General features: G+C 46.1%; 1 protein-coding gene across 1 annotated transcript; it reads left to right on the top strand.

The window, feature by feature from the left end:
• Positions 1–8,152: 8,152 nt before the first annotated feature.
• Positions 8,153–25,392, top strand: PNLIPRP1 (pancreatic lipase related protein 1). The gene is made up of 12 exons (XM_054508511.2): positions 8,153–8,180; positions 10,531–10,685; positions 11,205–11,330; positions 13,363–13,497; positions 14,807–14,915; positions 16,550–16,669; positions 16,769–16,888; positions 18,207–18,325; positions 19,084–19,213; positions 21,271–21,379; positions 21,956–22,123; positions 25,134–25,392. The coding sequence occupies exons 1-12, from the start codon at positions 8,153–8,155 to the stop codon at positions 25,195–25,197; spliced, it is 1,383 nt and encodes a 460-aa protein (XP_054364486.1). The 3' UTR covers positions 25,198–25,392.

The following is a 25,392-nucleotide window of genomic DNA, read 5'->3' on the forward strand; positions in this document are numbered from 1 at the left end:
TCATGTCCCATCACTAATATCCTAAAAGAGAAAGAGCCATCTGTGCTAGGTCTTGAAAGGTGGGTGGAGATTTGCCAAGAGGACATGGCAGGAAGGGCACTCCAGAAAGAGGGAACAGCACAGGCAAAGCCACAGAGATGCGAAAATGTTTTTCATTCCGCGTTTCACCAAAGTATATTCAAGTTGATCAGTGCATGAAGATGTTCTGAGCACCATTAATCTGTATTAATCAGGATGCTTCCACATAAACCGAAAGCTCTAATTCAAACTGGCTTAAACAACAAGGGATGTACTGGTTCACATGATTAGAAGGTCCAGAAGTGGGGAAGCTTCAGGTTTTGTTGATTCAACAACTTGATGACCTCTTCAAGAGCCACTCTTTTCCTGCTTCCATACTTTCTTGTCTATGGTGTTTAATGGTTTTATACCAAGGCTGGCTCCTCTCCCAATTAAAGAAGGGCTATCTACCACAATTAAGACTATCCAGACCTTCTCTTTCACATTCAGTAAGAGACAAAAGGTGTATTTCCCTCCCCATCTTCCCAAACAAAACCCATGAGACTCACTCTGATTGGCCTGTGGCCTGAGAAATGGAATGTGCCCATTGGCTTACCCCAGTCAGGGTACCCTCCTAGACAAGGTATGAAGCATCTGCAATACATATGGACCCTGTGTGTGGAGGAGGAATGAATATTTGAATGAAAGGGAGGACTTCTGGGGCTTTGGCTGGAACAACTAGAAGGATGGAGATACCAATGACTGAGATGGGGACTGGATTGGGAGGAACAGATTTGAGGAGGGAGGTCCGGTTTAGGCGTGTCAAATTTGAGATGCTCATCAGACATCCAACTGCCATGTCAAGTGAGAAGTTAAATACACGAGCACAGAGCTGAGGGTAGAGGTCTGGGTTACACGTGTCAACTTTGGTGTCTTCAGTGTATACATGACATTTTTTGAAACCCCGAATTTCCCTGTAAAGAGATTAGCACAATGCTTAATACATGTTGAGTGCTTAATAAATGTTTTTAATTATAATTATTATGAATTCCTCTTGGAACTTTTCTATAACACACTAATAATGATGAATAGCGAATAGTGAAACAAATGAATAAAAAGATTGCAAATTTACTCAAGTAACAAGGTGGAACCAAGGGTCTCAAAAGAATTTAATCTTTAAAAATGCATCTGTGAAAAACCCTTTTGTTAGGAAGGATACAATTTTCATCATAATGGAGCCGTTTGTAAGTTGCTCTAATTGTTTTAAATGAATTGTTTACTCAGATCATTTACCTATTTCTGATCTCAGTAAATTTTTAGGAAATATTCTTATTTCTAGAGACCCAACTCAGATTTTCTCTTCCCTTTAGGCAGGAGTTCTAGATCCATTTAAAAGGATGAGCCAGTCCATGTATAAGTGATTCACTTTGAGCATGTGGTTTTTAACCTGTTTCTTGCTGGACTTTATTTCTCTTTTTTTTCAAGGTTGGATGTTAAGAGCTGGTTTCAGCAACTCTGCTGTTCAGCCTGCTACTCTGACAGGGTCCTTCAGAAGGCAATTGACTGCCCCTCTATTTTGTTTTTGTTTTTCCTAACATATGCATTATACTTACAGTGCACCAGGCACGATTCTAAGTGCTTTATGCATATTACTCATTTCATTCTGACAACACACTCTAAAGTAGGTGCTCTTATTATCCCCATTTTCAGGGGAAGCAGCTGAAGCACAAAGAGGTTATTATACAACTTTCCCCAGGTCATGGGCTATTTCCTAGTGGATCCAGGTTTTCCCAAGGGCATCGTGATGGAAAATTTTTCATGTGACCCTCTTGGTCTGCTGCATGACTCAGTGGCCTTTGGCCAGTCTTGCCATTCCTGCCCCAGGATGCTAGGATTCATCACTGTGTTGTGTAACAGCTGCTGAGGTTCAAGACTCTGCAAAGGTATTTCTTCTTCTCCCAAATCCCCCTAGGACTTTTGTGCACATATGCATGTGTGTGCCCACACACATGAGCACACACACACACACGTTATAATCATGTATGGGAAAGGTGGGAGAAATATCAAAAGTGGACCCCTCACATGCTAGCAAGTAAAAAATTAAGTGTTTTTGCCTACTACTTAAGCATCTACTGCCTTGAACTTCCAAAACACCCATATGGTACCATGATAAGGGTTTATACGAACATTCAGTGCAGATAATAGGGTGAATGCTTGCCTAAATGGAGACAGACTAGGGGAGGGTGTTGCATGGTGATAAATTACCTGGTACTTCCAGAACAGGTGAAGTCACCCAAATAAAAATCTATCTCCTACCCCTTGGGCAGACCCAACTCGCACCATTGGACACAGCAGTGCTACCTCAAGAGCTCTGAGAATTTCCAGAGTTTCTGACCTCATGGCAACTGCAGGTTTGACCTACTGCTCCTCCAGGACCCTCACTGTGGCTCATCTCCTAGGGCTGTCACATTGTCTCTGCTCTCACCTTGATTCTCCTCTCCCTAATTTATATAAGCCACTTATGTGGTGGTAAGTTCTGGAAGGTTTGGGGAGCTGTAGGGGTGTTACTTTTGAAGCAACACAAGCAACCTGCCCCTGGAAACCCCTCCTGGGTCACTTTTCTGCAGGCTCCACATCCGCCATGCTGCCTAAAAATGGCCTCTCAAATTCTCTAATCCCCTCTTTGATTTTTACCCCACTCCCAAACTCCTGATCCTGCCTTGTGCAGAGAGACTTAGCGATGCCTTCGTTTTCTAGTATTAGAGACCACATCTTTGGTGTCTCATCTCCTCCAGCCAAAGTGGATCTCCATGGAATGTTTTCCTAAATAAAGGCAGTCCTGCCCTAAAAGGAACTCTGACTCCAACTGTTAAGATAATTATTTCCTGCCTCTACTATTTAGATATCATTTAAATCCAAACTGATTCATGGTCCCTCCTCAAAAGACTCAAAATGATTCTTTTTAGCCTGAGACACAGAGATAACAGCCACAAAAATTAGCAGAGAAGAGGGGAATCCACTCTGTGGTATGAATTACATAAATTTACACCCAACGAACAGTTCACTTCAGCACACATGCACACACACACACACACACACACACCCCACATACACACCCTCTAAGTAATAAATCATATTCAGGTCTAGTGTAGGTTACATGTAAGGTTGACTAAAGTACACATGAGACTTTAACCAGGGGTGGCTGAACACTGTCTCTAGTTCCAGCCTGAACTTTTCTCTCAACTGCTTGTCCTTGTCTGTTTCTATGCCTGTGTCTTCTGAGAAGCAGACCCCACAATGGGATCAGGCACACAAAGAATTTATTCAGGGAAATGTCTGTGAGGAGAAAGCAAGAGTAGATAGGGAGAACCATCAGACTGCAATGCAGGTCTAACACCGTGAGAGGAGAAAGGGAAGGAAAGATTGGGTTGAAATAGTCTCAGACCTCAGCAAAGTTCTGAGAAAGTCTTGGCCAAGTTCATGGAGAGTCCCCAGGTGAAGGTGGCCCTTTGCAGCAATCCTACTTCAGGCAGGAGTGGATGGCCTCTGGTCCTTTTGCCATGCTCAGTTACTGGCTGGGGGCAGCTGGTGGAAGTGTGGTCTCTGCATGAGTGCCATGGTGGGTCCAATGGGTGGCGTCTGGGCTGTCTGTCACCTCTGCTCCAACAGCAGATTCTCTTAAAGGGATCTGAGTGGCACATCTCTGAGGCCACCACAGGGTCCCACCTTGTTCCTCTCCAGTTTTCTCCGGAAGTGATGCAAATTTGGTCCCTTCCTCATTAGAACTGAAATTAAGTATATTACTTAATTTAACAAACATTCATGGAATCTCCATGACCATATTCCAGACATTGCTCTTGGCACTAAGGATGTGAAATAAATAATACATTCCTCACTCTCCCAGGAACTTATAGTGTGGTGAGGGAACTGGACAGGGAAAGGGTTATGAAGCAGTCTCAGAAGTATAAGGTACTTTGAGAAGACTGAGAAGTTGGCCTTTACTTTGGGGAGAGAGGTTGAGGGAAGGGGTAAGACAGGGAAAGGCTTCATAAAGTAGGTAACACAGGGGGTCTGGACTTTGGGGCCTAATGCTCCCCAGGTGGCACCAGGGTCTGTGTGGCCTCAGACTTTTCCTTGTTAACCAGTCCACATGAACTGACAGGCTCTACCAGTGGCTTTGGGAAGGACTCAGGAAGTCTGGGCTACACTCAACAGCTGAGTTTACCTCCCACGGACAGGTCATTTCTGATAGAAAAAAAAGAAAAAGTCCAGAGTTGACTGATGGTAAGGCAAAGTCATACACCCACTTCCATTACAACACCACACAGGGACAAATCCTTCCAGTACAAGGAATATTTAGAAACGTGGCTCCGTTGAATGTGTGTGTGTCCAGCCTATGGGAAAGACTTAGAAAACAGCTTTCTCAGGACAACAACCTCTTTGGACTTAAAAGGCTCTGAAAACCAAGTTTATACCAATCCCACTCTTCCCCCCAAATTCAGAAGATTGTTCTCTTACAAGATGACAGGTGTCTGTATATTCTGAACTTGACCTTGAAGGAGAAAACAAGGACTGAGCTGACTGGCTGGAGGAAAGCAGCTATTTGGCTCTATCTGGACAAGTGGATGTGGCAGGTGACAGCTCGCAACTTCAATCTCTACTTTGTGAGCCTCCAGGAGCCACACACAATGGAGACAGGAATGCTGTCTAGTAGAAATGAAGTCATAGTTTCCAAAGAGATCCATACATTTGTGTGCATATTCATATGCCTAATTCCCTGAAGCTGACTGAGATAGAAGTTCCCTTAGTATGTTTCTGTTGTCACTGGTGTTTAAAGAAATCTTTCTATCTGCTGCAGAATGAATTAATTAGTCTAAAAGACTTTAAAGTCTTAGCTCCATCTTGCGAGGGGATTAGTCCAGTTTAATCCCCCAGGACATTTACTGGGAGCCAGTGCCTTAGAGCACAGGGTCTATTGACAGATGGGGCAGTTTCCTTGCTGTCTTAAAAGAATACACCCTCAGGTGATTCCGTGTGCCCAAGAACGGCACCAGTGAGCTCCACGAGAACTGTTCTCTCCGAATCCCTGGTCTGGCTGAGCTGGGTTCCTGAACTGCTTAGCTACTGCTGCCTAACACACCATCACCAAACTTGATGGCTTTAAACAGTAGGCATGTATTGGTGCTCGCAAATCTCCAGGTTAGCTGGGTGCTTCTTCTGTTCTTGGCTGGATTTGCTCACGTGCCTTTGATCAGAGTGGGTTGAGTCATCAGTGCTGCTAAGCTTGGCTGGGTCTCTGGGTTGAATGTCTTTGAGCGGATCCAAGATGTTGCTGCCATCACGTTGAATGACAAATCCAGTCACACATCTGGCCCAGTGACAAGTATGGGGAAATAGACTCCAGTTGTTGATGGGCAGAGCTGCAAGATTACCTGCGAAGGGCATGGATGTGGGACAGGGAGGGGGTGAAGACCTGGGGTCATTTTCACCATCCATCTCACCATCCCCAACTTCTTTGTCTGCCCCACAGAAGTCTGGGGGCGGGTCAAGAGTCAGAAGGGTTTTCTAAGCAATGGGTCAGGTTGACCTTGTCTCTGAAAGTCTCATACTGCCTTGACCTCACTGCTGGTGTCAGAAGTCCTTTTTGGTTCACTCACTTTTGACTTTTGCAGAAAGCAGAGTGGTCCAGTACCGTTCGCTTCGTTTTGAACAACCGATGCCGATGAACACAGGGCTGCGTCTTCTTATCTTAAAACAACACAATGGTCCTGATCAGGTTTTCTGATCAGGAAATCCAGGCTCCACAGTAATCATTCACTCTTGATAATTCATAAGGATTATGACTGTAAGGCGTGACAAGCACAAACAATACTTTTAAAGAAATCTCCCATCGACTGTCACCCAGCCACCAACTGCGCTTTTGTACAAAATGAGAGTCAGCTGATTTAAGATTGTTATTTTATTATTAGGATTGTTATTTTATTACTGCAGATTGTTACTTTATTTTATTACTTACAGTGTTTGCCCATCTCACTATTTCACCTCCATGTCTGGATGCACAGGGATGAGTCCCTTCAGGCAGGCACACCCAACAGGATCCATATCCCATTGCTAATTAATCAAGGGACAGACAGCTTCTGACCTAACCAAGCCAATTGTCTGGTAAATAAAAATTCTGGGCTGAGATGCACATAGCCTGCAGCAGTATCAGGTCCAAGGCAGAGGGGATCTAAGGACAACCTGCTGAGGTCTCTAGGGTGGTCCCATTTGGGAGGTTTCCCTACATCTCATTGTTTAACAACTTCATGGATTCCAGGAGATGCTGCAATGTTCTTCCAATGAATATCTCCTTTAAAGAAAATTTAGCTAGTCAGAATTGATTTCTGTTGCTTACAACCAAAAGAACTATCACTAGCATACTTCTAAAAGTTGACTGTTGAAATAGCTCATGGTCTCCACTTCACTATTATTTCAACAGTCGGGTGGAGAGAGTAGCCAACATACACAGGGATTTCGGATAATGAAACCTGGGGCAGCAACCTCTATCAACATGTTAAATGTACATATCTTTTAACCCTTGTTAAAGGGTTCTACTTGTAGGAATTTATCCCACAGATACAACGTCCTTCCAGCTGACAAATGTGTAAGAATATTCACTAAAGCATTGTTTTTAATAGTAAAAGATTGAAAACAATCAAATGTTCATCAGAAGAAGATTGACAAATATCCAAATATCAGAATACTGTGCAGCTGGAAAAAACACTGGCGCAGATCTAAAGGCACTGATAAGGAATTATTTTCAGGACCATAGTTAATTTTTCAGAATCAGGTTGCAAAATAGTGCGTAATATATACTAACCATTCATATTTTTATTTATTTATTTTTATTTTTAAAGATTTAGTTATTTATTTGAGAGAGGGAGAGAGAGCACTTGCGCATGGGTGGGGGTGGAGGGGGGTGGTGTGTGCTGGGGCACAGGGAGAGGGAGAGAATCCGAAACAGACTCCATGCTGAGCGCAGAACCCACTGCGGCGCATGATCTCAAGACCCTGAGATCGTGACTGAGCTGAAACTGAGAGTTGGATACTTAACTGACTGAGCACCCCCAGGCCCCCCAACCATTTATATTTTTAAGTAAAATATAGTATATATATACATATCTCTGGAAGGACACACAAAGAGCTGGTAAAGGAACCATTTTAACTTTGTACCATAACAGATGTATAGGAGCATGCATTCATTACCCATTTACAAACATGAGTGAAATACAGTTTTTTTAAGAAAGAAAACTACTCTCTGAATGCCCGTGTCCCTATCTTCCAGGGTCAGGAGCCCACACGCACTGTCACCACCAGAACCCCATGGCTGCTGCAGATTAAACCCTCCTGTCCTGCTTGGAGGATTTCTCCATCAGCTCTGATCACCCTGAGGCAGTTTCCACCATCGTAACACCTGAGGCAGGGCCTTTCCCTTGGGGTAAGCATGGAGCCCATAGATGAACTGGCAGTGAGGTGAGCTGAGGGGGAGCAGGCTTGCGGGCCTGACCCCCCAGGAAAATCATGGCAGATCATGTGATGACTGTTGTCCCTAAATCTAATCAGATGCTTCCATTCTGCCTATTCATCAGAAGGCCAACATCTCTTTCTTTCCCCTCCTTTAAACAGTGTCCTATCTCCCTTCCCCAGCCCTGAAATGCACTCTCAAAATAAGGGTAAAATGGGTACATTCATCCTTTCATTAATTCAGAACCACTTTAGTGCCAGGCATGGTTCTAGAGCCTGGAGGTATAGCAGCGACCCAAACAGATGAGGTCTCTGTCCCTCTGTCCTTAGGGAATTGCATTCCAAGGGGAGAAAAGTGTGATTGCAAAAAAAATAAACAGATAAACAAGATAGATAATTATAACCCGTGACAAGTGATCTGAAGGAAACACATAAGGTGTTAGGGAACTGGGGTCTGGGGCCAGGTAGGGGGCTGGCAGTGAATGGGTTTCAGGGGTGCTTAGCAGTGGCCTCACTAAAAAGAGGTGACATGTAAACTAACTGTTGAATGACAAGAAGGAGCCAGCCCGGTGAAAGTCTAGGAAGGAGAGTTTTAGGATATGGGGACAGTAAGTGCAAAGGCCCTGAAGCGGTAAAGGATTTGGCATGTTTGATGGTGGCCAATGAGGCCAATGTGGAGGGTAAAGAGAAGAGGTCCAAGAGGCAGACAAGGTCATCTGACATCACCTACCAACCACTTTACCTACTCATCCACCATTAGATTATCATGAATCTCTTCACCGCAATGTCAAAAAAAAGCATAAATGCCTTTGACTTCACCACAGTCTATAAATTGCTCCAGCACCTTCCTAGACCATATGAACAGATTTCCAAAGTTTCAATATCTCATCACTTAGGTCACCCATACGACTCAAGTCTGCCACTGCAGGGGAAATTTATTTTCTGTTTCAACTGTTCTCTGTCAGTTTCTCCCCTCTCCTCTGTGGTTGACCCTCAACAACTCTGATAGACAACTTGCTCAGATTAGCTGAATGTTGGCAAGTCCTTACTTCACTCTGTTTGGTCTGAATGCAAATCCCATCTTGTCACTCATTTCCTGGGTGACTTTATCAGCATGAAGCAAATTACTTGTCTCTCTGTGCCTCAGTTTCCACACCCATAAAGGGGGGCAAATAATGGTACTCACTTCAGGGGGTTGTTGAAGACGTAAATTAGGTAATACGTGCCCAGTGACTGCACCCAGGAAGCCTCAGTGACTATTGGCTGTGATTCTTTATGACCCCAGGGGAAGTCTTTTGCATTTCAATAGGAAGGCTGTCTTCCAGAATTTTGGTTATTCAGGAAGTGTGTGAACTTTGACGTTCAGGTGTATCTAATTTGGGGGAGTGCAATAGGGCACTGGTGGTGTTTGCCATGTGAAGGCTTATCTGCCTGTGGTGTGAACTGGCCAGGCTACTCACAGATGCATGGATCAGTGGGTCCTTCATGAGGGCCTCGCAGGGGCCTGATCTCATAGGACAGGTGTGCAACCTTCAGAAAGTCTGGGGAAATTCCACAGACATGACGTGGCCTGATGATACGGGCTTTTAGAGGCTCCTTAGCTTAGCTCTTCAAAATTTTAGTAGGATAATAGAATAACTGCTCTTGTTTTAAACCATTATGTTTTGTGCTGATTCATTACCTGACAATTGATCGCTGGAACAGGGAGTTAATGGAGGATTATGTTTTAGGCTATTGTGGGGTTTGCTGAGTCTCCTCCAAAGCTCATGTGCTCAGGTATTAGACTGCTAGAGAGACAGAGAGCATTAGAGAGACAGACAGACAGACAGACAGACAGACTGAGAGAGGAGATTTTCTTGATCAGAACTTTCAGCTATTTGGGGGACATTTCCATCTATTCCAGGTGAAAAATACTACCCTCCATTATTAGAGTTTGCTGCTGTGTCCTTACTGGGGTGTGTGAACTACTCGGTGATAAAATAGAAAACGAGAAAGTGGGGCCCCCATGGCTCCTAATTACATGCACAGGTACATAGGTACAAAGGTAGGGACCTTTCACCCCCTTTGAATGAAGCATTCTTTCATCTTCCCAGACTTGTGGGAAGATTTGACTGCTATAATTAGCCTTGTTTTGTGTGTTTGTGCAGATTACAATATTAAGTGCACACAGCATGTGCCTTCATCAGCTGCTGTTCCCTTGAAGCAGGATCCAAATGATAAGGCTCCAGGATAAAAAGAAGGCTTGGGCCCTTGCCTGAGAGGTGGGGAAGGCCTGGAACATCCCACAGGGTAAGTGCCCTTTGCCATCCTCCCAGCAGGGGTCGAAGCATAGAGCCTGGAATTCCCGAGAGTCTGTGCTCATTGCTCTGGTAACGTTTGGTGAGGCTGAGAATGTCCGAATTTATTGTAGATGGTGAGCATCTGGACAATCGCGATTTTTCTGCTGGGAGCCGTCGAAGGTAGGAAACATCACCTGCCCCCAGGGAAGGGCATAAATGCAGCATCTCAGCACTGGCCAGAGGAAGCCCAACCATGGCAGGGCAGGCTTTCAGCGGCTCCAGACAACCCTGAGGTCCCAGAGCGGGGCGGGGCAGTGGGGGGGCGGGGAGGCTGACCTGCTGCCTGAGAGAGCAGGCACTTCGAGCGGGACCCACGTCAGAGCATCACTGCACTGGCCGGTCTTCATGTCCAGGTGCTCTAGGCTAGACTTTTCTAGGTAAAGCATTAAACACCCACCTGGGCTAACATACTGACTTATCAGTGTGCATTATCCCATTAGTCAAATAAATAGATCTGGAGAGCTGGGGATGGGAGCTTCTAAGTTCTGATGGTGGCTCCAAGCGGCCGCACAGCTGGGGTCTCTGTGGAATTCAGTGGCACTGGTCCCAGATCAGAAGGTGGCACTGGGGAGAGGCAGGGTGTCTCCATTGTCTTCAGAGCGTCCCCAGACAGGAGAGTGAGGACCGGAGCAGCTGTGACCTCCCAGAGCCTGGGCGCTGAGCCGTGAGCAGATTCATCCTTTCCCTACAGCAAAGGAAGCTTGCTATGAACAAATCGGGTGCTTTTCTGACTCGAAGCCCTGGGCGGGGACTGCAATCAGGCCCCTGAAAATTCTCCCCTGGAGCCCCGAGAAAATCGGCACCCGCTTCCTGCTCTACACCAACAAGAACCCAAACAACTTTCAAGTGAGACCTCTGTCATTTTAGCGTCATTGTGACTGGGGGAGGGGTTGTGCTCACCCATCAGACTAGAAGTTCCTTGTCTCCCTGTACCCTCCTCCCCCACCGTGCTCTGTCGCACCTTATCCCTCCAGCCGCTCCCCAGGCCTAGCCAGACCTGGACAGAGTAGGTTGTCTGTAAAATGTTGGCTCGAATGAATGAATTGTTCACATTTGCCAGAACCTCTAACTGGTTATGGGATTCTGGTTTGGGGCCAAGAGCTTGCCATCTACCAAGAACCCTATGAAAGGTAAGACTGTGAGCTGTAATCCTGCCCCACTGGAGGTAGTAATTCCTGACTGGGTGTGGGTGGGTTGGGGGCAGGGGCAGGCAGGAAAAGGAGAGTCAGGGCGGGCTTCCTGTAGGGGGTGGCTTTTGTGCTAAGCTTGGAAAGGTCATGGCATTGAGACAGGTGAGATGGGGAAGAAGAAGCTGGCCCGAGTGACTGGGCTGCAAAATAATGCAAAATTCTGCTTTTGTCACAGACTCTCCTTCCCTCTGACCCATCGACGATTGAGGCGTCAAATTTTCAAACAGACAAGAAGACCCGGTTCATCATCCATGGCTTCATAGACAAGGGAGAAGAGAACTGGCTGCTGGACATGTGCCAGGTAGGGGCTGGCTCCCAGCCCAGCAGTCTGCCTCCCCTGCCCGCTAAAGCTCCCCCCTTTCAGCGAGCGCAGCAGATCAGCTTGAAAACACGAAATCCCTACATATCCCTACATAAGAGGTTATCTTTACACAGTTAGAACGCCTCTCCTTGCAAAAATAAGAACTGACTTCCACAGTTCCGGACCACATCCGTGGCCTGAAGCGGTAGCATTTGCTGGGCAGGCACACATGTCCACGATCTTACTTCTGGCAAAATCAAGGCCAAAGATCTGCTTTCTTTTCGAGTGAGGGCATCTGGTTTGCCTGTAACTGAAGGATTATGTTCTTTTTGTTCATCCCTGAGATGATGCGTTGCTACAACCATTTATTTGACAAATGGAGAACTTACGATGGACCAGGAGACCAAATGGCAGAATAGGAAGTGTCAAAACTATATGTAAGACTGCGTCTACCAGTTAGAAGGACAGACAACGGAAGAACACACACACACACGTGCACACACTCTTGCACAGGCACCCACACGAATACGTAACATGCCATCATCCTTTCCTCTGATGCATACACTGATGCAATCTATCTCTCTGACACCTAAGAATGTACCCTAGCAACCTGCCTTCCCCACACATGTTAATAATTCCCGCCTATAATGCCAACAGGGAAAGTTACAAACCTAGAAAATGAAAGTCATTCTGCAGTTGGCCTTGATTTACCAGGCGTTTAGCTCTTGCCATCTCATCTTTCCCATCATTAATAAGTATCTTTTTTTTAAAGATTTTATTTATTTATTGGGGGGGGAAGGGGCAGAAGGAGAGAATCCCAAGCCGACTCCGCATTGAGCACGGAGCCCCACGTGGGGCTCGATCTCACGACCCTGAGATCATGACCTGAGCCGAAACCAAGAGTCGGTTGCTCAACTGACTGAGCCACGACCACCCAGGGGCCCCTCATGAATACGTATCTTAGTGGATAAGTCATAAGATATCGTTTACACCCCAAATTCCTCCGGTTGGTAAGAGAATCCTCAGGGTTGCTTTAAAAATAAAGGTCCTGAGAAACATCTCTTGGTCTCTGTGTGTATGTGATCACACTTATTAGGATCACATATGTGAAAAATTCTATTTTTCTGATCTAACTAAAATGTAGATTTTAAGTTCATAGTACCATTTTATTTTATTTTTTTTTTAAAGATTTTATTTGAGACAGAGAGAATGAGAGACAGAGAGCATGAGAGGGAGGAGGGTCAGAGGGAGAAGCAGACTCCCTGCCGAGCGGGGAGCCTGATGCGGGACTCGATCCCAGGACTCCAGGATCATGACCTGAGCCGAAGGCAGTCGCTTAACCAACTGAGCCACCCAGGCGCCCCATAGTACCATTTTAAACTCAAGCTGGTCGCATGCACTACCTGGCAAGAAGGTCTAAGGTTATTATCAGTTTCTTTGACATCCTGGAAGAAGTTTTCCATTCAGAATTCTTCAATCTCTTTTAAGTCAGTGCAGTTTTGTTTTTCAAATATCTGCTATATGTGTTTCCTCCATGAAATACTGTGCTATCTTGACTGTAAAAACTTAGTAAATGCCCAGCAGCCTGGGGTGAAGGCAAGGCCAGTTACTGGCAGCATTGCCACTAGGCTAAGAGGATGGCTAGAGGTCAAATCCACAAGGTCATTTAGACCTTTGCCACCAGGGAGTGCACTTGACACCTTTCCTCTTCAAAATAGGGCTCTTCTAATGATGCCACTGCTTCCCCACGACCTAATCAGCTTTACTGAATTTGGTCAAAGAAAACCAGGGAATGGCCAGCTTTTAATTAATCTACAAGCTAGAGAGGGAATGGATTTGCCTTTCCTGTAGCGAGCACTCCGAGGGCTAATTCCCAACTGACAGGATTCCTAACAAAGCCTAGAGTGTCTCAGTGGCCAACAAGGAAAAGACCCAACGACCAATAATAACTCTTAGCGACCATTTCAGAGCCCTGGTTGGATGTGGTTTCACGTGCCCCTATGATAACATCCTGGCGTCTCTTCAACACCAGAACATGTTCAAAGTCGAGGAGGTGAACTGCATCTGCGTGGACTGGAAGAAAGGTTCCCAAACCACGTACACACAGGCCGCCAACAACGTGCGGGTGGTGGGCGCGCAGGTGGCCCAGTTGCTCAGCATGCTCTCGGTGAGTCCGCTGGCTGGGCTGCTGCCGAGGCAGGCAGCGCCCACTGGTCTCTGTTGGCTGAAGAGGCAGCTGGGAGTTAGATATTTAAAAAAGAAATAGAAAGAATTGGTATTTGTCTCAGAATCTTACTTCTAACACTGAAATTTGCCTTAATAATGACACGGCAGTGGAAGAAAAGTCCGTAATAGGTAACACTTAAGAGGTGGGGACTTTTATTATCATCTTCCATTGACAGATATGAAAACTAAGGCCCAAAAAGATCAAAGGATTTGCCCCCCAAAGCATAGCACGGGGGGCAAGAGCTGCCTAGCGCCCGGGTGCCCCCCACTACACCAGGCCCTCTCTCCGTGGGACAAATACGACATCGCCAGGGAGAGTCACGTGGAACCAAAGGGGAAGCATTTGCCCTTTTGATGATCCTATTGGTGTCCGAGAACTTCGTTTGTCACAATCAATTCAGCTGTTTTTATCTACCCTGCTCTTCCATTTTGGCTACTTCTTTAAGTCTTTAATCCTTTCAGTGAAGTCACTAACTCTTCATGACTCTGTTCTATACCAAATAAAGGCCCCAGCCATTTCTGTCTTAGAGTTAAGTGGTCTACAGAAGATCCGGTTGTTTCTAACTACTTCTGCACCCCTGCAAAAATTAAAACCAATGGTGTTTGTTCTGGAGGCACTGAAGATCAACGAATGAGTACAAATGGGTGAACACCTCTGAGCCCCACATGTGCAAGCACTCGTAGCTTTATGTCGTTTGTTTGTTCTCCAGTATTGGGGGAGGGCGGAGGGCACAGCGTCAGGAGCTCTGCTAAGAGGTCAAAAGGATACATCCCAGCCCTGAAGAAGCTCATGGTGAAGACTTACAATGACAACAGAGTATGGTCAGCGTTCTAATGGGGGCACTACAGGGCTTAATGGGAGCTCATGAGGGGGCAGCTAATTCAGGCGGGGGGAAGGGAGCTAGGGGAGTGATTAAGGATGTCTCCCAGGGAGAGACTTTCACGTAGAGAGCTGATGTGTAGGCTGTTTTGACATGAGCTGGGCAAGTGGTTGCGGAGTGGATGGCAAGACCCAAAGATGAGAGAATATGATGTATCTGAGGCCTGAAAGTTCCACATAGGGTTTGGCTAGAATCTAGAAAAATGAATGTTGAGTCAGGAAAGTTCTGAGGGCCTTGTAATGACTTTGGGCTTGATCCCGAGGACGGTGGGAGCCATAGAAGGTTTTCAGCAGAGGAGTCCCATTAGGTTTGCATGTTACAAAAACCACGGCACAAAAATGTTCTGAAAATACAATCTTCCCTCTCCAGGAAAACTACAGCTACTCACCTTCCCAAGTCCACCTCATCGGCCACAGCCTGGGAGCCCACGTGGCTGGAGAGGCAGGGAACAGGACTCCAGGCCTGGGCAGGATTACAGGTAAGGCCTGAGGGGCAGGGCCCCAGGTTTTGTCCCCAGTATCCCCAGAACGTGGTATAAGCCTACAGTCCAGCTAGAAGCTGGCCCAAAGTAGTCTGTCCCCTCAGCCGTGGTAGAGCTGGTGAGAGCCCACACAGGACATTTCAGGAAGCCCCCAGGAGGCCCATCTTTGTGGAAGGAGAAGTAGTGCTTTTGTTTCCCCTTGTTTCCCTTTGCTTCTTCCACTTCTGTCCCCACCCATCCTCTCTAGATCCATGTTTCCTGGCAGTGTGGGTCATTCAGCAGGACTAAGCACCCAGGAAAATGGAGAAGAAAGCTAGTGTGAACCTGAGCAAACACAATTAAGAGTCCACGTTGTTAGTCCCTGCCCCCTTCTCTTTGAAATCAAGGGCAGAATGGCACATGAAAGTCACACACTTCCTGGTAGAGGAAACCCAGCCACCAGTCCTGCAGATCGTTCTTTTAACCCAAGCAAAGCCTCTAATGTATAACAACAGCAACAAAATATATCTATATAATACCATTATAATAATATAATGCTATTATCATTATTATAGTAAGCATAGATGAAGTGCCTACTTGTTCCAAATGCTATGCCAAGTGCTTTACATTTCCTCACTTAATTCTCAGAACTGAAGAAACAAGCTCAGGAAATTGGATAACCGGCCCCAAATCATGCAATGAATCAGGGGCGGAACTGAGATTCAAACCCGGTTCTGCTGTCATGTGGCTCAAGCAAGCCTCTACTTTATAGGAGCTCTCCCTTTTATTTTCAGTAGACAATTATGTTTATGCCTTTTCAGTTGCTCTGGCCAGACTGCCAAAGAGCTATTGACAAATTCAGGAGCCCTGCCAAGGAGGAAATAACAATAATCAATATTTTACTTATATGCCCATGATGATATGCCAGGCACTGTGCTAAAACCTATATATCTTATCTCATTTAATCTTAGTATAACCACATTATTACCTGGATTTTATAAATGGGGAAACCGAGGCACACAAAAAAAGGTTGCATGATTTGCCCAAGGTCATGCCGCTTGCCCAAGAAACAGCTGAGTAGGGATTTAGAGCCACGTTGCCTAGTTCCAGAATCTGTGTTCTTAATTATGATACCATACTACTTTTTTCTTCAAATTTGTGAAGAGGAAAAGAATGTTAAAGGAGAAAGATCTGCAAGTATGGGAGAAAATAATGTGGGGGAAAGAAATCCTTGGTCAGACAAATTTAAATCTCTTGGCTCACCTGCCCTTCTTTTTTTTTTTTTTTATTAACATACAATGTATTATTTGTTTCAGGGGTACAGGTCTGTGATTCATCAGTTTTACACAATTCACAGTGCTCACCATAGCACATACCTTCCCCAATGTCCATCACCCAGCCACCCCATCCCTCCCACTCCCCTCCACTCCAGCAACCTGCCCTTCTTTATCCATGCACTGGAGCCCTCTACTGAGGAGCAACATTGAAACTCTCTGTCCCTATATTCAGTACACAGGGCCATGGCACTGCATGACTTCAGAGTATGGCATCCCTTGGGTTGAGCAATGCATAGCCTGAGCAACTGTACACCGTGGTCCTGCTGGTACCTATGGCCAGGTCTTTTGGTCTGCATCACTGATCATCTCTTTTAGGGTTGGATCCTGTAGAAGCAAGTTTTCAGGGTACACCTGAAGAGGTTCGACTCGATCCCACCGATGCTGACTTTGTTGATGTGATTCATACAGATGCAGCTCCCCTCATCCCATTCCTGGGTGAGCCCAATGATGCTTTAGCTGCAAGCATGTGCCATTGTGTTTGAACCAAGGGAGCCCTCTATGGTGAAAAGCTCATTGCTGTCCCAAACATTTCAGGTTTTGGAACAAGCCAACTGTTGGGTCACCTTGACTTCTTCCCCAATGGAGGAGAGGAAATGCCAGGATGCGCGAAGAACCCCCTGTCCCAGATCGTGGACCTAGATGGCATTTGGGAAGGTAACGCCAGAGCAGTGCGTCACATCCCAGCTGTACAAGTGACAAAGAATGACAAAACAGTTGCTTAAAGCAATTAATTGGTAGCTACCTAATGAAGAAAAGAAATACCATGAAAGCAAACATCCTGGCTCTAAGAGAATTTTTCTGCCAATTCTCCCTTGGGAGTCAGTGATATTGTTCAAGCGCATGTAACTGGCTTCAATTCTGTAGCCAAAATAGAATATTCCCCAATCGTTTCAAAGGCAAAGTCATTTGCACAATGGGAGTCACTACTCCTTTATGTTGGGTCAGGATGAGAAACGATCACCGGTAGGGAAGGCTACGCTGAGCCTGTGCTGTTCCAGGTGGTTATTCTTTATTGCTGGTGGAGCGCACCTGGGGTAGAGGTCCTCCTCCAGATACAGATTCTATATCTGATGAGGTCAAAAGGACAATGGATAAGTGAACTTTTCAGCCCAAGTCATCACTTGGCACCACACAGGTTTAAACTTTTAGTGGTCTGACCGCATCTAAGGAGTATAGATTTTTATTGAATTTGATCAAAATAACTCAGCACGTATGGATGCCATCAAAGCAGGTATTAAGAATGCAGATTTATATGTTTGTCTCTTACAACCTTCTGAGGGTTTACATGGATAGGGTTGCTCAAGCTCTCCATGAGTAATGATCAAGCAAGTTCAGGTCATGTCTAGCAGGTGCGCTGTGACCTCTGTCCCTTGACAGGAGATATGGGGGCCAAAGAAGGTTATCAGGAAAGGCAAGAGGCTATGCAAGAGAGAAAAGAGCCACCTAAAGTTACTCGACTCTCCTTTTTATTCACCTAAACACAGCATGGAACTCTCCTAAATGTCCTTGCCCTGGTTTTGTCATGTCTGAGAGGTCACGTCACATCTGGCTGTGTCTTCAAGGACCTCCAGCCTGGTGCCTGGGACACAGGATGGCACAATAGTTAGAGGCAAGGGCTCAAGCACCATATGGGCTTGGGTTTAATCCCCAGTTCTGCCCCTTCCTCGCTATAATCTGTACATCTGAGGCTGGAATTTGTATATCAGTCTGTACTTAGGAATGGTATGGTACCCATGCCCTAGAAAGGCGAGGATTATAGGAACAATGCATGTGGAGTACTCAGAACATTACATGGCACACAGAAATCTGCCTCTTTAAGTTAACTGTCATTTCTTTTGGACTTACCTTAAATTTACCTTACCTTAAATTTCTGAAAATGTGGTCCCACTTTGGAACCTGTCCACTTGGAGAGAGAGACATTGTTGGCCCCTGACCTGACCACCTATGCAGACTTCCTCCTTTCTTTCCCCAGGAACTCGGGACTTTGTGGCTTGCAATCACCTGAGAAGTTACAAGTATTACTCAGAGAGCATCCTCAACCCTGCTGGGTTTGCTTCATACCCCTGCGCTAACTACAGGGCCTTTGAGTCTGTAAGCGATCATCCCTCCTTGATGGTGGTTGTCCTGCTGTGTTGGAAATTTGCAGTTTCTGACCATCCCTTACTTGTTTTGGATTACCCCTCAGAGTTTATGATCCTGGGAAGCAGAGGGGAAAAAATTTTAGGCAGGCGGTGCCTAAAATTCTAGATAAGTCATGTGGGTGAGGAAGATGCTGGGAAATCAGAAGACCCATCATTTCAATGATCTAGAAAGGTTTCCTGCAAAAGGCAGTGTTTGAATCTGGCTTGGAAAATCATAGATTTTAGGAGGAAGATAAGGGGTGCACATTTCTGCCAAGGGCAGAGCCAGGACAGAGCAAGGACAGAAGAACGTATGAGAGAAGAATTCATACGCCAGAGAGAAGGAAAGGTGGATGCTCGGGTTCTAGATACCAGGCTGGGGATTGGGCCTCTGAAATTGACTGCAGCATATTTACACCACGGAAATTGCCAAATGCTACGCTCTCGCTCTTGGGGCTTTTTGTCCCAGAGTTGGCTGTTGATCATTCACCAGCACATCACGTGATGGGATGTGTCATCGATCTAACCTGGGGCCCAGGCATCAGTATATCCTGATGGGATGTACATCAGTCTTGGGAGGTCCTGTCCTGGGTGAAGGTCAGTTAGAAATCAATCTCCCTCCTGTTACAGGTGAGGGAAGTCAGGCTGTAGGAGAATTGCTCCCCGAGATGTGTGGGTCAGAAAAAGACCGGTTCACACCTTACAGCTAGATCTCTCTCTTCTTCTTAGAACAAGTGCTTCCCCTGCCCAGATCAAGGGTGCCCCCAGATGGGCCACTACGCTGATAAATTTGCCAGCAAGACAAGTGGCGAGCCGCAGAAATTCTTCCTGAACACAGGAGACTCCAGCAATTTTGCTCGTAAGTTGTATTTTGCCCCTGCTCACCCACGTCAAGGAAGTTGAGCTTCTGTTAGACAAGAGGGGCTTGGCTCTAACCTGAACTACTTGGGAGCACCTTCTATCATAGTGAAAGGACACATCTGCCCAAACGATCCCATTTAAGACTCGGCCTAAGGATTTGGAAAGAGTCTGCTTTTCTTCCATTTTGTGACAATAACATGAAATGAATAGAAGCATAAATGATGGGATAATAGCCACTTGCCCATCTCTGTGGCAATTTTTATACCCCTGCATTTTTACCATTCCACAGTCCATTGTTCTTTTCATTCTGAAGACTGTGTCATGCACACCCGTTCTTCTATTCATTCATCAAACGTTTATTCGGGACCAGCTCTTCGCTGGGCTGAGCCCCTTAAGAGGCCCAGTTCCTAATGCCCCATTTTCCCCTCTCTGTCCCTCTGTCCCCGATGCCCCTGGCAGGGGTCCCTCTCTGGTGAAGGGTGGGTGGGAATCAGGAAGGGGTGATTTCTCCCAAAAATCTGCTGAATCGTCTAGGACATAGGGTAGAGACAAGACATTGTTGGGCCACCTTGTGCCAACCTGTCTTGTGACAGTTCCCTAAGAAGTTGCCCTGTAAAAAAGACAGTGTTTAGGGGCGCCTGGGTGGCTCAGTTGGTTGAGCGACTGCCTTCAGCTCAGGTCATGATCCTGGAGTCCCTGGATCGAGTCCCACATCGGGCTCCCTGCTCGGCAGGGAGTCTGCTTCTCCCTCTGACCCTCCCCCCTCTCATGTGCTCCCTCTCTCATTCTCTCTCTCTCTCAAATAAATAAATAAAATCTTTAAAAAAAAAAAGACAGTGTTTATATAAAGACATAAATATAACATCTGTCTTATCTAGGTTTTGAAGTCAGGTTTATTGAGGTACAATTTATATACAGCAAAATTCACTACCCTCTGTGGAATAGAGTTCTTTGAGTTTTGATAGATGAAGAGCCATGTAACCATCTCTGCAATCAAGATGTAGAACACTTCCATCACTCTACATATTTTTAAAAAGGACACTGGTTAATCAATCCTTCTACTGTTGTAGGGATGCATGAAATGCTGGCCCATATTTCAAAACAACAAATTAAACATGCAAAAGCCACATATTCATTCATCAACCAACACTTATTTATGAGCCACAGACTACGCTAGACACTGGGGATGCAGGGATGAGAGAGACAGTCTATGCGTGCAAGGTACATCCCGGCAGAGAAAGCGGGACTGAGCACGCAGCTACGCTCGGCCTGGGTGCGGCAGGTCGCTGCTGTGGAACCGTGGAACCGAGGACCTGACCCTGAAAGGGACGGGGACAATCTCTCTGAGGATGTGAAAGCCGAGTAGGAGTGAGGCAAGCGATGTGTGCTGTTTATGTACATATGTGTGCACGTGTGCGGGTGTGTGTACTCAGTGTAGTTATATGTGTGTAGGTTGTGTGCATGCGTGCTCATGGGCACTGAGACAGCTCTGCAGGTATAGATCTGGGTAACTGAGCCCTGCTCTCTGCTGGACACCACTTGGGCCACTGGGGCTGCATAGATGTGACACAGACCTGTTGTCACAGGACAGCACTCTTGAGCCACCTTTCCAAACATGGGAACAAGCCCGTGTCCCTTCTCTTTTCATCTCATCTCCTAGTGCGGTCCCTCTAGAGCAGAGCTGTCCAACAGAACTTTCTGCCATGATGGAAATGTTCTCTGTTGTCCAATACAGTAAGGGGTAGCCGCATGTGGTAATTTAGCACTTGCCATGTGGCTAGTAAGACTGAGCAATTAATTTTTGATCTTATTTAATTTGCATTTAAATTTAAGCAGCCACATGTGGGTAGTGGCCCCTTTCTTGGGCAGTGCGGGTCTAGAGGGGATGCTGCTAGAGATGTCCTTCTCCTTATGGCCTGGTTTGAGTTGTACCTTAACAGGTAGGATTTCTTATATTTTGATGTCTTAGTGTAAGGGGGTGGGGGACAGGATCTGAAATTTGGGTCAACTGTTTTATGCATGAATAAATTGAACTCTTTTCTATCCCCTGTGCAGGCTGGAGATACGGGGTTTCCCTAACACTGTCTGGAAGAACAGCCACTGGTCAGGTCAAAGTTGCTTTGTTTGGAAGTAAGGGAAATACTCATCAGTTTGATGTCTTCAGGTGAGTTTCCTTTTTTAGCATCATATCTCACTGGCTGATATACAGGGCCTTCAAATCCATGTACCGAAATGCTTATCATCTTTTTATCAATTGATTTTAAATTATTTACTTTATGTGGTAAAGTCAATTTCAGACTTCTGCTGACAATTTTCTTTTCTCAATTATAAAACCAGGCATTTAGTTTTTTCTCTTTCAGTAGATGCATTTTTAAAAGAATATATCTAATATTACCCGCCCCCCGATGTCATGTTTCCTGATTAGCATAGAAACACACGCTTGTTGGGTTAAATGAAGTGGATAACTTATTACTATACAAATAGTTCTTCCAGAAAAAAAAAATAATAGGAAGGAATTATATAGTTTTCTATAAGAACATTTTGAGTAGAAATTAACTTGAGTTTGAGAAAACAATATTCAAATAATAGTATGAGGCTGCTGGCGTATAACGGGCTCCTCCATTTCTTCATCCATTATTTGAGAATTAATTTTTAAGAACTGATCTCAGCAATCTCGAGTAGAAAAAAGTGTTTTGGCCTTATCTGTCACTAGAGCTTGTTTCTATCTCTTTATTTCAAGGGGGATTCTCAAACCAGGCTCTACCCATTCCAATGAATTTGATGCAAAGGTTGATGTTGGAACAATTGAAAAAGTCAAGTTCCTCTGGAATAACAACGTGGTAAACCCAACCTTCCCCAAAGTGGGCGCAGCCAAGATCACCGTGCAAAAGGGAGATGAGAAAACAGTGTATGTATATCTTCACTGGCTTGTGCCTAAGGATGTTGGTAGAGATTGGTGCTTGTAATGGAAACTCGCCCCAGAGAGTTAGTCATGGTTCAGCCAGCAAAGCCAAGACAATCTACCCATCTGGTGCCCTTTCTTTGCGGGCAAGCAATTGACAGACGGCATAAAGCTTTTCTGTCGGGTGTTCTCAGCCCTATCTGAGAAGGATACAGATGGTATCACCGTGCCTTCAAGGAAAGATAAGGAGGAAAAATGAGAAAGAGAAGAAAGAAATAATTTTTGATGATATAAGCTTATAAATATGAGCTAGAGAGTAGCTACCTTTTAAAGAGGGGAAGATCATGAAATTTCAGGATAATTTAAAAAAGCAATTTTAGCAAAATATATAAAATCTGAGATAGGACAAGGGAGAGCTGAGGTAACAATCCTTGCAGAATCTTTATCCTGACTTTCAGTGTCCTTTACTGTAGAGCAGCTGGAGGGATGTGGGCATAGTGACCTGAGGGGGGCAAAGCGATTGTCCCCCAAGGCTGGGACCACAACTGTGGTCAGTAGAACACTCCTGGGGTGGCTTTGTGGAGGGGATCCTGGGAACATGATCACTGATGGTCTTGAGGTTTGGGAAGTTAGGTGAGGTTGCTCGACTCGGACCTCAGAGAATGTGACTCCCCCAGGCAGGGAGGGTGGGTTGGCAGACTTCACAGTCACATCTCAGGCTGAATGACCCCTGTGGAGTCCTCCCTATCCCTGTGAGTCAGGGAGGACAGAGGGACTGGTCCAGCCAGGTGGTAATGCAAAAGGATCTCTCAGCTAGAGCAGAGCACTAAGGAAGCTGGTGGAGAGCCCTCTGAAGGCTCCAGGTGCACCCAGGACCTCCCTGCCCACCCCCATCGGAGGACAATGAGCCTCTAAAATGAGTTCCCAGAGCCCCATTAGGAAATGGACCGTAGCCTGGATCCTGGGACTGTGTAGTTAAAAAGGTGTCAGAAGAAGATGGTATCATTAGAACCTTAAAAATGCAGAGTGTTTCCAGGAGATGACTTGCTCACAGGCAGATCTGAAGAAGGAAACAGATACAAGACCAAATCAGTAAGGGTATTGTACCTTCCAGGTTTTCTGAGGAAAGGCTGTGACTTCCTGCACTTTCTAGAAATGGAACAGAATGTAGTCAAGGCCAGCCCTGAGGCCCTGAGGCCATCAGTTCCCACCTGAACCCTCCAGTGGCCTGAATCCCTGAGTCCCTTCTTCCCCTGCCTATCAACCGCAGAGGAAATCTACCTTAAGAGAAGCTAATGTTGGACATCAGATTTTTAAAATATAGTTAGATCAAAACAGCATCAAACATCACAAACTAGTTTGGGGGGGGGTAAAAAAAGCTGAATTTGTCAAATTACTCAAATTTTTTGATGTTAGGAAAACAGCCAGTAAGTAACATTTTAAAAAATCAACATCATCATGGGGAGGCTATGGAAAAATCAAGATTTTAGTCCAAGTGCTTCTTGGACACCCTTCGAATTCTTCTCATTGCCCCATTAGGATTGCAAGTCCTACTAAGGAGCCTGCTGACTAGAATTCCTCCCCAATGACGTGGCTTCGAAGGAAAAATGCAGTTCTCCCTCTCTTGGTTTCTCCCCCACCCCCAACATCTTCTTCCCACCTTCCTCTGACTTTATTAAGTACCTACTGTATGCCTGGCAAATGGTAGGGGATGCAAAGGCAGAGCCTGCTCTTGAAGAGTTTGCGTGTTAGCTGTTGAGCACCATTGGACCTAAGGTTCACATGAAAGGTCAAATGACAGAAGAAAGAACTCACCAGAGAGGCCCAAAGAGCGTGGCTAGAGAGGAGGGCAGAGAGCCAGGGGGCCAGGGCAGGCCATGATGGAGGGGAAAGGGGGCCACGAGGATCTCCCGGGCTGAGGGATTTCCACTGGGAAGGACGTGAGTGGGGGCGATGGGCTTGGGGTATAAGGGGCAGGGAGCCCCGAACACAGGCGGCAGGGCTCAAGGTGCTGGCAGAACCGGAAGTAGGATCGGAGATACGGCAATAAGGAAAGACAAGTGAAATGCAAAGGGACCGTGGTGAAGATGAGGGAGAAAACCCAGCAAAGCTTCAGAGATCAAAGGCGGGGAGGCCCAAGAAGCTCATGGTTCTTGGAATAACGGGCATGATAGCCACTTACATCCGCATTGGGTTTTGTTTTTTTTTTTTTAATCTTTTATACATTTTTACATTGACTGTCATGACATTTTGCATTATTAACATGGGATTCTCGGCAATCGTGGGAGGGAACGGTGCCTTCTTCTACAAATGGAGACACTGATGTTCAGAGTAACCAGCCCCGTGTCACCCCTGGAAGGCAGGGAGTGGGGAGCCCAAAGGGAAAGAACCACCGACTCCAGGTGTGGAAGGCAAGGTCAAGGGAGGTTTAAAGCATCAGACCTGCCTTTGCACCTTGGTTCCTCCACTCACTGAGAGCCCTCCGCACCTCAGCTTCCTCTCCTGTTACGTGCGACTCATAGTAACACCTCCTCACACATGGCTTGTGAGGATGAAGTCTGCCCAGGTGAGTCAGCGCCATCGCCTGTAGTGAGTAGGAGCTCTATTTACTGTCACTTTTAGAAGGTTGAATCCCGTCTCCAGAGGGGCTCGGTCCAGAGAGAGCCCATCTGCCAACCAGTCTGCTGTGTTGAAGGAGGGCGCATGGGTACTTGTGGAGAAGGAGGCCAGCGAGAGGTCCAGCCGCTGCCTCAAGCCCTGACGGTCCTGTCAGACTGAGGTGGCAGAGACCAGGGCCACTGGGAGCAACACCCACAGGCCACCTTGTCGCAGACACCAGCCACCTGTCTCAGGAAGCTCCAAGCTCCAGTCGGTTTTCCAGTGACTCGTTGAAGCTACAACCCTAGTGTTCCCCTCATTCCTTGTGAATTGGAAATTAGCCATGACCAGTTCTTAACAGCCCAAAACCCCACGTAAAGCTGCCCAACACTGACAAAGCTCTCACTGCTGTCTGCAGGTACAGCTTTTGCAGCGAAAGCTCCGTGAAGGAGGACGTTCTGCTCACCCTCATGCCCTGTTAATGTCCAGGCGCCATCCGGCCACGGTGTTAACAGCAATAAAAACCACTGATGCATCGATCCACTCACAACGTCTGTCACTGATGTCAGCTGCCCCTGTGGGGACATTGGGAGTAGCTCATTTAAATAAGTCCTGAGTGTTTCCAGACATTTGGGTTTCTTACCACTGACTTCTGACCATGCACCCCCTTCTTCCCA

Source organism: Mirounga angustirostris, unplaced genomic scaffold (genome assembly GCF_029215605.1).
Source record: "Mirounga angustirostris isolate CCGP_5_RB_7025 unplaced genomic scaffold, mMirAng1.0.hap1 SCAF_6, whole genome shotgun sequence".
NCBI classification, from domain to species: domain Eukaryota; kingdom Metazoa; phylum Chordata; class Mammalia; order Carnivora; family Phocidae; genus Mirounga; species Mirounga angustirostris.